This window comes from Notolepis coatsorum (genome assembly GCF_963971535.1).
Source record: "Notolepis coatsorum genome assembly, chromosome: 2".
NCBI classification, from domain to species: domain Eukaryota; kingdom Metazoa; phylum Chordata; class Actinopteri; order Aulopiformes; family Paralepididae; genus Notolepis; species Notolepis coatsorum.
Window position 1 is genome coordinate 165921142 of NC_140166.1, and position 12343 is coordinate 165933484.

At 41.9% G+C, this 12343-nt stretch overlaps 1 protein-coding gene across 2 annotated transcripts in view; it reads right to left on the reverse strand.

Moving 5' to 3' along the window:
- Nucleotides 1-12343, reverse strand: part of scp2b (sterol carrier protein 2b) — an 81367-nt gene that overhangs the window by 46243 nt on the left and 22781 nt on the right. For both annotated transcript variants that reach the window (XM_084308073.1, XM_084308074.1), the window contains one exon: nt 4491-4590. In XM_084308073.1, the coding sequence (XP_084164199.1) occupies nt 4491-4590 (100 nt within the window). The remainder of the gene's footprint in view (nt 1-4490; nt 4591-12343) is intronic.

Genomic DNA, 12343 nt, shown 5'->3' on the forward strand with positions numbered 1-12343 from the left:
ATATACTCGTCTGACTTCATCTGATCTTTCCAAACGCGCGCGCACACACACACACACACACACACACACAGAAGGGAGAATGTCTGCCCCCCCCCCCCCCCCCCCTCCTCCTCACTCTGCCCGTCTGCTGTTCTCTCTATATGGCTCTGAACAGCTTGTTGTTAGCTTATGCTAACGTAACGTTAATTTCGGACTTTAACACGACGTGGTCATAAAGGAATGGCGAGGATTGCAAAGCATGTTAGATGCATTTGACCCGTTGCGGAATAAAACAGCAGGGATTTGTTTTGGGTCACGAAAACACTATCCTTGCTCTGTTTCAATGTCCGCGTTCCAGACACTACTGCTGCTACTGAGACGAGTCCTGCTGTGTTGTGAGCTGAGCAGAGCGGATATGAGTCACGACACACAGGATTTTCAAAATAAGAGTATCGAAACGAACTGAGCGTTGCTAGCTGTCGGAGAATAGTTATTATAGCTGGAGCTGCGCTTGGGCAGAAATGAGACCCGCGACAGGATTTTCAAAATAAGAGTATCTATATGAACCGAATGCCTATCGCACCAGTGCTACTGAAGTAAATCCATTCATCGCACAGACGGATGTTGCTGTAGCATGTGCGATATATATGTCGCACTGTACAGCCCTGCTACTCCTGAACATTGGTAAAACCAAGGAGCTGATCGTGGATTTTAGGAGAATACAGCAGGGGACACACAAGCCACTGTGGATAAATGGGGCTATCGTAGACAGGGTGAGCAGTTTTAAGTACCTGGGAGTCCACATCACAGAGGACCTGACATTGTCAACTCACATAGCCACTAGGGCTGTCTTAAATACTTCGAAGCTTTGTTCGATGGGCATGGGATTCGAATATGAAAATAAAATTCGATTATGTAAAAAAAAATATATATATATATATATATATATATATATGATTATTATTATTTTTTTTTCATTTTTTTATTTGCAAAATCAACTCTGCCTCTCTTTGTTAATTACAACAAGCAATGCTGTTTGTTTTTTAAGATGAGGTCGGACTAGGGCGGTTAGGTGGCCGAGCGGAGATTGCGTTCGTCACCAACACCGGAGCTGTGAGCTGGATTCGCCTGTTCGAATCCAGCTCACAGCTCCGGGGTTGTCACCAGCTTGGCTGGCCGTCCACACTAATACAATTGGCTGTATTAGAGGGTGGGAGAAGCTGGCGGGGTGGGTCCGGGTCGTTGTAAACAGCGACTCCTACAGTTCGGTCGGGGCGCCTGGTAAGCGCGGATAGGACTTGAGGGGGATAGTGTGATCCTCCCACACGCTACACCCTCTCAATGAGAATCCGCACTGCCAGGTGAAAAGAAGCGGTGATTGGCTGGACGTGTGTCGGAGGAAGCACGTGGTAGCCTCCACTCTCCCAGATGATCTGACTGTGGGGGGTAAGTGCGCAGCGACCAGGAAGGGACTGGGAATTGGCATACGACTAACATTGGGATGGGAGAAAATCTGAGGAAAAATGGAGGGGGAAAAATATCAAAAAAAAAAAAAAAAAAAAAAGATGAGGTCGGACTCGGCACTGACAGATTTGTGTTCATTGTGTTCATTGCCTCAAATGACGGCTTACAATATTTCATGGAAGCAAAGTGTTTAGTTTGTCTAAGATTTAAAAAGGTTTAAACTTTACAGCACTGACAAAGTTGAACAAAGTGCTGTACAAGTCTCACAACAACAAAAAAATATATATATATTACATAGACATAGAAGAAAAACTGCACATTGTATAGGTATGTACATAGGATCCAGTGCCTTTAAGCGATTTATTAACATGTCTATTTACCATGTCTATTCTAGTTATCTTTTTTATTATTATTACTATTGTTTTCGAATGGCATCGCATTTCACTGTATGCCCTGGTATGTATGTGATGAATAAAACTCTTGAATCTTGAACACGCTAGCAGAATTTCTCTCTCAGACTCTAGTTGCTAGGCACAGTTGCTACCTGGGTGTTCTCTGAATAATTGCTTCCATGTTTGTTTACAAATTGAGGCTATTACCATATCCCCCAGAAATCCGTATGGAAAAGAAAATCAACATGGAAGCAATAGTCATACATGTACTCAATAAATACATGTACTCCATAACACTTGAAACAATATTTTTTCTTTCTCTCTCTCTGTTGCCCATACACTCAATCCATACGTATCTACTGCCTAGAACAGTCTATATATGTATATAACACTGTATATACATTTATCTATATCTGTATATATATCCATACCTACTCTTATTAGTTAAACCACTAGCTAGCATGGTTTATTACCATTAGTGTATTCATACTTGTACCACTGTATATAATAATACTGTACATAGTACATACATTATCTTAGCATATTTAAGCTTTGTCATATACTCTGTACTTGTGCAATGACAATGAATCGAATGTAATCTAATCTACTGCTTACAGAAATGTCCCCCAAACACATTTAAATGCGATACAGAGAAGTTATCGCAACATAGAAGCAGCTTCCTAATCCAATAAAAAAATTTGACTCCTAAGAATCATATTTAAGACCTGTATAAGGCTTTGTAAGACCTACAATTCTTATTATTAAATGCAGGAACTCTGACACATGGGGTCACTGTTCCACATCTACCACAACAATGCAGAGAGAGTGGAAAACACAGCTGATGGAAGCACCACACACTCAGTTCCCGACATCTCAGGGCAGTGAGTAAGCCCTCTCCTCCTCTCATATCACCAGATAGGCTAGCGACCTTAAATGAGACATATTATGGAAAATGGATAGATAGAAATATAGATTTGGCAGTCTGAAATGTTATTTAGGCACTGGGGAAGGGGGGTTGGGGTGTTCGGAGGGGGGTAACATAGGTTCTCCTTGCCATTTGGCCTGGATTAGACATTTTCAGATCAACAAACCGTTCAGAATTATTGCTTGTTGATGTCACAAGGGAGACGCAAGCAATGAATTTGCTTCAATTAATTACGGTTACTGGTGCATTTTGGAGCCAGGAACAATGCCTTACCTAATGTACTGCCTAGTTTGTAAAGGTATTTTACTCTTCTTAGGTGTGGGGTAGCCAGGCAGGGAAGGAAATTATTACTTTTAAATGTCATATGTTACTACACCCACCAAAAATGTGTGCAAGACAAGGGAAGAAAGAGCTGCTGGGGGAAAAAACATAAATATGTTACACAGATTCAAGAAAGTCATAGAACGTTGTTGAAAATATATACATATGTCCCCTTTATATATTTATAATAGTAAAATAAATGTAAAATAGATGCAAAGGGTGTAACCTCTGCACATTGTCTCAGAAAGCATACCAAACATCATCTTGTAGGCAAAACTCTGCTTCTGGAACCAAACCCTGCGACTCCAGGGACAGACTGGATGAAAGTGTTTAGTGTCTCACGTCTTGTGGCGGTTTCATTCCGTCCCCGGAGACTTTCCCAAAACAAAATTGCGCGTGCGCTCCCAAACTCGCCATCATCGTTTACGATCACCGAGGCCCGTGACTGTTAACAGTTCAGTTTAATTGACTGTATTCAGACGGCCATTTTGCTCTTGTTGTCGTGCTCAGGTGGGGATTTTCCACCACCCTGTTCCCAACCCAGGGTTCCCACAGATATTGCAAAATGAAATTCAAGGACTTTTCCAAGCACAATTTTTTATTTTAAAATGGCATTTAAAAGGATCCAATTCAATTTTAAATGCTTTTTATTTTTTATTTTTTTGAAAGAAAATGTATCCAATATTTATGGCTTAAAACTAATTTCCGACAATTACACTTTAGATAAAAAAAAATGCAATTTCTTGATTCAGAAAATGTTTATCATGGATGAACAAAACTTTCAATGTGAATGGTTGATTTGAATTCCAAGGACTTTTTAAGCACCTCGTTAAAAAATTTGCTGTTTTCAAGGAATTCCAGGCTTTGACTTTTTTTTTTATCAAGCACTTCAAGGACCTTGTGCGAACCCTGCCAACCTGAGGAAAAAGGCCGACCGACATGTGCGTCATGTCTTTTATATTCTACTAAAACTGAATCAAACCATAAACAAGGTGGCCTGTTGGGATGTTAGATCCTAATGTGAAAAACTGATTTTATATGTTTGCTCATTTTACCCTTGCTATTATTTTACTTATTTTTACTTTTATTTCTATGCCCCACTATCCGCTGGGTGCAACTATAACCGTTATCATGTTTTGTAACAGATTACATAAATGTAAGAAGCCTATTGGAACGTCATGTTCTGATATGATTTGATTAAGCATTATTTTATCCCACTTTATGCTTTGCTCTTTCTGCTTGTTTTACACTGATTTTATGTCTTATTTCTTACTGATGTAAAGCACTTTGAACTGCAATCCCCTGTATGAAAGGTGCTATACAAATAAAGTTATTATTATTATTATTATTATTATTATTATTATTATTATTATTATTATTATTATTATTATTATTATTATTATTATCACCTCCTGGAGCTTCTTGCCGATCTCCTGAAACACGGCGTGTGCTTTGAAGCCCTCCAGCCCGTCACTCGCACTGCTGTCCACGGCTCCGATCCTCGGCCGGCTGAGGACAAGAGGCAGAGTGGGAGAAAGAGAAGTTAAAACATCGCCAGGAAATGAAAAACACAAACTCTTTTTCCGTTTCGTTCCTTTTGTCTGCACCTAGTTCTCACCTCACTGTTGCACACACATTTTTTTACCTTTGACCAAAATCATCAGATGTGACAAAGAATTGTCTCCTTACCCTCCAATCACAGGGTGACATCTTTTATAAAGAGAAGCTCTCGTCAGACCGCATGTCGATAGAAGGCAGTTGCAAAATGATTAGACAGTGTGGGGGGGGGGGGCGACAGTGGCTCAGTCAGGAGGTAGAGCGGTCGTCTGGTAATTGGAAGGTTCTTGGTTGGATTCCCACTCCTCCTGGGCAGTGTGCTGAAGTGTCATTGAGCAAGACACTTAACCCCTAATTGCTCCCGATAAGCAGGTCGGCACCTCGCATGGTTGCCTCCGCCGTCGGGTGTGTGAATGTGTGAGTGAATGGGTGAATGTGAGGAACAATGTAAAATGCAGTCCATAGACAGATCTATTATCACAATTAAACACCTACACATTACATCTTCACTGGCCTGATAAGGCATGAAATAACTAAGGTAAGTAACTATAGGAACAACTGTGTTTACACATAACAATCACTATGTAACAGAAAACCACATTGCCTTCTTATTTTGTTGTTTTCTCTCCCTCAAAGACTGCGAGGGGGCGAGAGTGTGGTTTCGAAGCGGTGAATAAAGCAGAAGGTTTGACCTCCATAGCGATAACAAGTGTCTCCATGCGCTGTCCAATTACTCCATACAGTAGGTACTGCTCACTCTCGGTAAACAGTGTAGAATGTAAAGAAGTAAACAAGAACAGAACTCTGTTGGTAGCTTATTTCACTATGTACTGAATACCGTTGACCCTTTCAAACCTCTATTTTTAACTCGGAAAAAAGGTTGCGCTCATTTGCAAGATGTCGAGTTTACATGCCAGTTAAGTTAAATAAATATTAAAAACGACGGTCTTCCATACACAGGCGGAAGTGGTAGGCATTCTGCATCATGCACTCACTCTACCTAGGTGCCAGCCCTCACTCTACCTAGGTGCCACTGCCAGCCCTCACTCTACCTAGGTGCCACACCTCACTCTACCTAGTAGGTGCCACACCTCGCTCTATCCTTTACTTTAGGATTACATCTGTGCCTTCCTCCCTAGTACCATGGACCCATTGCAGTTTGCATACAGGTCAACTGACGACTAGGGTTGGGCATCGTTTGGATTTGAACGATTCCGGTTCCGATTCTCCATATCGATTCCTGTTCTAAACTATTCTCGATTCCGATTCTTTGAGGTGCAGGTCAAAACAGGTCACAGCTTATTTCGCAGGAGTTTTTTTTTTTTTTTTTTTTAATCTCTCTTTTTTTTTCATACTATTCACATTTTCAGTTGACTTGATACAGTTTAATTTGGTTGCTGTACTGTAACTAGAACCGGAAGTTAGGAACCGGTTCCTATTAGAACCGGTTTTCGGTGCCCAACCAGGGAGCGAAATAAACTTTTTGACTCACCGGCCAGTGGCGGGTAGATGGGAAGAATCTACCCGCCAAGCATATTTCTTACCTGCCAACTTTTTTTTGATTAAAAAAAATATATATATATTTTATATAAATAAAAAAAAAATTAAATAAAATATATATTATATAATCATACTTGTAGTTGTATTATCTGCGAGACATCGCCACCACGCAATAAGTCAAAATGCTCGCTATCTGCAAACAGCTCCACTGTCTGTGTGTATACTTGAGTAGCCTCCAGCTCCAGCAAGGATTCTCCGGCCCTGCAGCTAGACCATACATTCAGCATGCAAGGATTCTCCGGCGATGCAGCTGGACCCTATTGGTATAACGTTACGGTTCTTTTGTCAAATCACATTCAACATGCCCTCAGCTAGAATACGCATTCAATCAATGTTATAAGACATTGATATCAGGAGCTATCTGTAGCTACTGCTAGCCCGGTAGATAACGTTAAGACAATTTAGTTTACTGGGACAGATAGATCTAATGTGAGCTAGCTAACGTGAGCTAGCTAACGAGGGAACGGAGGTATTATGCACTCGAGTCGACTATTGCTGGAGCATTTGTTGATATCAGCAGCTATCAGTAGCTAGCCAGCTAGATACCGTTAGACAATGCCTCGTCATGTATTAAACTAAAAGTGAATAGTTGACTGGGTCATTGTTTAAACAGTAACGGTAGCTCATGGAGGTCCGATATAGACTAGAGCAGACTGCCCGCATATCGCAATGGTGGCGTTTCAGGAAGTAAACAAGCCAAATGAGAGCTTCCGATTAGTCATTTGCTTTCTTTCTCATGAAACCAGTCACGTCACTCTACTGTGATTGGACCGTTGACTTGATCCGACAGGGTGAGCAGTTTTAAGTGGGAGTCCACATCACTGAGGACCTGACATGGACAACACACATACACTGTGGTGAAAGAGGCAAAGCAGGGCCTCTATCACCTGAGACAATTAAGGAAGTACAGAGTATCGGGGAAGATACTCCAGTCCTTCTATTCCAGGGCTGTGGAGAGCATCCTGACTGGGAATATCACTCCTTGGTTTGGCAACTGCACCGCCCAGGACAGGAAGGCTCTAAAGAGAGTGGTGCGCTCAGCAGAGTGTACTACAGGTATTGCACTACCTCCACTGCAGGACTTATACAATAGGAGGTGCAAATCCAGAGCCTGTTGAATAATGAAGGACCCTCACCACCCCAACAATAGCCTGTTCAAGCTGCTGTGGTCAGGCAAGCGCCTACACATACAGGCAACTAGAACAGAGACTCTCCACACACAGGCACACATGAAACAAACACACACACACACACACACACACACGCACACGCACACACACACACACACACAAGAAAAGGTTACAATGAACACACACAGTAAGTCAGAGGTTCCCGGTTCAATTCCGGATCCTCCCGGGGCAGTGTGTCGGAAGTGTCCTTGAGCAAGACACTTAACCCCTAACTGCTCCCGATTAGCAGGTTGGCACCTTGCATGGTTGTATCTGCTGTTGCTGTGTGAACAAATGTGAGGATAGATATTTATGTATATATATAGGAACATTATATGCACTGCAGGTATATTCAGATATATATATAAATGTATATGTGCGATATATACAGCACTGCCGTACATGCCCTCAGCCCTCATAAGAGTTATATATACTATAGTATGAGGTGGGTAGTTAAGATAATTAGGATTACTATGATGACAGTGAAAGCAGTAGGTAGGTATAAATTGAGTAGGCAACAGAGTTCAGAGTAGGGCTGCAACTAATGACTAATTTGGTAGTCGACTAATCTGCCGATAATTTTTTCGATTAGTCGACTAATCGAAAACCAATGTAAACAACAACAACAACAACAACAACAACAACAACAACAACAACAACAACAACAACAACAACAACAACAACAACAACAACAACAACAACAACAACAACAAATTAATTACCTATCTTTGTGAAAGTGGCTTCTCAGCTCTGGTCCAGCTGAAGACAGAGCAGAGGAACAGATTGGACATTGAGCATGACCTCAGAGTTGCTTGTCTACCATCACCCCAGACTTTGAGACTCTTGTCAGGACCAAACAACAACATCATAACATGATGATCCCATAGCAAATTAAAATAATGACTCATGAAACATTTGATTTTGGATCTTTAAGCCACTTTAAATGAAAATGTATTTGAAGAACAATACAGCAATCACTCATAACAAGATAAATAAATTAAATAATACAAATTAAAGTGGAAGTGTACTTTAAATAACTTTTGTTTGCTGTGTGTGAGAGGAGTCCGTGTGTGTGTGTATGTGTGTGTGTCTTACTCTGATCGCTGTGTGAGTGAGAGGAGTGTGTGTACTGTGTAATTTGTGTGTGTGTCTTACTCTGATGGCTGTGTGAGTGAGAGGTGTGTACTGTGTAATTTGTGTATGTGTGTGTGTCTTACTCTGATCGCTGTGTGTGAGTGAGAGGAGTGTGAATGTGTGTGTGTCTTACTCTGATCGCTGTGTGTGAGAGAGAGGAGTGTGAATGTGTGTGTGTCTTACTCTGATCGCTGTGTGTGAGTGAGAGGAGTGTGTGTGTGTGTGTCTTACTCTGATCGCTGTGTGTGAGTGAGAGGAGTGTGTATGTGTGTGTCTTACTCTGATCGCTGTGTGTGAGTGAGAGGAGTGTGTATGTGTGTGTCTTACTCTGATCGCTGTGTGTGAGTGAGAGGAGTGCGTGTGTAATCTATTGTGTGTCTAGTCTGATCATCATCTCCTGCAGGGGAACAATGTTTTCAATGTCCAAAATTTGCTATGGGATCATCATGTTATGATGTTGTCTGGAACCCTGAGAAGCCACTCTCACAAAGATAGGTAGTGCACAAAAAAAAAAAAAAAAAAAATTAAATAAATTTTTTTTTAATGACTAATCGACGCAACAATTTCTCGTCAACGATTTTTTATAATCGACGTCGTCGATTATGTCGACTAATCGTTGCAGCCCTAGTTCAGAGTATGGGTAAAGGAGCCAATGGAGTCAGAGTTTATGGTATGGGGGGAGGGGGAGGGGGGGCTGTCAACGTGGCACAGTTTAGGGAGATGACAACTGAGGGAAAGAAGCTGTTCCTCAGTCTGCTCGACTTGGGAGTGGAGGGTCTTGTACCGCCTCCCAGATGGAAGTCGATGATTGGGATGAGAGGTGTCCTTGACGATGCTGCGTGTCTTCCTCAGACACTGTTTGTGATGAATAGACTCAATTGAGTGAGATACTGGCATATAAGTGACAATCTGCGCAAGACATACGTGATCAAATAACATGAACATGAACATTGAGCCCCAATGAAAGCTGTTTGAGTTTGAATTGAAATAGGACATTGAGAAGCTCAAGGCCTCTGGAAATATTCATGAAGTGAGTTGTCTTGACATGGTACAATAATGGTGGAAGGCGCCAAACAATTGGGACATGTGGCTTCAGTGTATAGAAGACATGTCTCGCGATGTGTGTCAGGGCGGTGTGAAGGCCTTGAGGCAAGGTATCTCGAATGCCCAGGAAAAGTCCAGGGAAGTAAACAAAAGCAGGGTAATGGATAATGTGTCATATGCTGAGGCAGTGAAGGTGGAAGACAGGGAGCCTAGGCAGGTTAAACAGGAAGAGGGCAGGAAACAGAATTGACACCCGCCAAGTAGGGTCAATGGGTACCGTTCACATATACCAGGTCCTGGAATTCAGTACCCAATGGTACCTTTTTCCAATACTCCACACAACACAAAATAAATCACATGATCTTGTATTATGTTTGTAAATGTTTGAATATATTATCTGGCCATCAAGTCTTTTAAATCTAAACTCAAAACCCATCTATACTCCCTGGCCTTCCCGGACTCACTCAGACTCTTGCCTTGCTTGTTGACGTGTTGTTTTGTTTCTTTGTCCGTCCATTGGTTGTTTATATTTTCTGTTTATTCTATACTTTAGCACTTTTCTTTGTTTTTAGCTATGCGACTTACTGTGAAGCACTTTGGTTGACAAGTGTCATGTCTAAATGTGCTAAATTTGATTGATTGATCCGCAGTAAATATTATCAAACTCCTCTGACCTCGCCTTTCCAAAGACCCAAGAGATGGGACAGTAATACATATAAACTACTCAAAAAGTTTGGAAACATTATTCTATTTTAATACCAATTGGTATTGTATTTTATATTGTTGGAAAGCCTGATTAGTCACCTTTACAACGAGGTACAACTTGTAAGGAGCATGCATTCGTGGAATCACTAGTCTATGAATTAGTGATGCACCGATTGTGGCCAATACTGATAACCGATATTAATATTGCTGTTCTGGCCGATACCGATATTTACCGATGTCGATATCTCTGTATAGAAAACACTTTTTTATGATAATCAAATAAAGAGCTATTTTCCAAAACGCATTTTTTTTTTAAACTTTTGTAACTTGTTTTCAGAAATGACAGATATTTTGAAACTATTTAAGGCCATGTAAAAAGAAAGAAAAAAAGATTAAAAAAAATATATATATATATATATTTTTTTTTTAATATCGGCCCATATCGGCCCTATCTTGATATCGGACCGATACCGATGTGTAAAAAAAAGCCATATCGGCCGATATTATATCGGCGGCCAATATATCGTGCATCACTACTATGAATGCTCATTGCTACGCAAAGTGGGCGACATGTTGTTGGCACAACTTGGAAATGCACAAACACGAGTCGAGGCTTTCTGCATCATGCCCTCGCTCTACTTAGGTGCCGAGCCTTGCAGTATTTCCATATGTCCGAACCCATCTGAAGGAAATCGTGGTGGTTTTCAATGTATGTGATGTATAGATTGGGGGGAGATGACCACAGCTAAAAGGGGCCGGTTCAGAGAGGTCGAAGTGCATGCTGACGGTGGTGGGAGACGGTGGTTCAGAGCGAGCAGGGTGTTAGTGTGAGTACCACACTGAGCAGGGCCGAATGTTTTGAATTCCCCAGTACATCAACAAAGATAACGGAGCAGCACAGGGCACAGAGGCAGAGTGCGATGGAGGTTTTGACAGTAATGAAACGTTTTGAAATGTGTGAAAGGTTATTAGCAGTTGTCATGACAGCGCATGACAACCAGAAGAGGGGCGGGCCGTCGTTGCTATGGCGAAGGTCCTATAAATCTAACAGTGTTTCCGGGTGTAAGCCAGACCAAGAGCGACTGAGGGCAGACTACAATCAAGTCAAGTCAAGTCAAGTCAAGAGTTTTATTTGTCACGGCATACGAGTATACAATGAAATGCGGGTGGTCTTGCCCGCAACAATGTGCAATACAGTGGGTACAACATATAATAGAATCCAATACAAAAAACGTTGTGCAGTAACAGGTAACATGGTGCGACATCTCGGTATCTGTACATAGTTATTTACAGAGCATATAGGACATGCTAGGTAGCTTTGGTAGTGCAATACACTGTTACTGTTGCTAATACTGATTTAAAGTGGCCTTTCCTTTTGGCAATAAGTGTGGGTGTGCGCGGCATGACTAGGGCTGAGATCACACAGAAGAGACTCCCTCCTCTCACCACAGAGAGGGGGGGGGGGGGGAAAGATGCCACATCATCATTAGCTTCGGCTAACACGAGGATGGTCCGGGCTAACAACCAGGCCTGACCACGATTGGACTGAGTAGCAGAAGGACGATAGACTGAACACACGAAAGATCTTTAGGATAGATCTTACAAGGACAATACAATCTGTTAACATCTGAGCTGAGGCTCCTGTTTATCAAATAAACAATGCTTCTCCTTGTAAGGTACTATTCGCGAATTCGAGTGTCGAATTCTTATGAAGGTGATTATTATGGTGGCGGATCGCACTAACAGGGAGAGATAAGGATTGTATCAGCCAGTATATGAGACTTCGGGATCATTAAAAGTACACAACGCAGAGGGATTGGATGGAGAGAGGATAACACAAGAAGACGTGATACTGGCAGATTGATCAGAATCTAACAGTTGGTGCCGATGACAGCCGGATTGCAGATCGAGATTAGATTGGGTTGAGACGACGATGCCAACGGTGGTTAAAGACAATGGGGCTGGAGACGGGGAGTGCCAAGGCCATGACAGAGGCCATGAGGGGGCACAGCAACCGAGCCGAGCGGAACCATGGACGCCAGACAACGTTGGAAAAAAATACGTCGTGAGTGTGTCTCTCGCTAGGGGTCTTA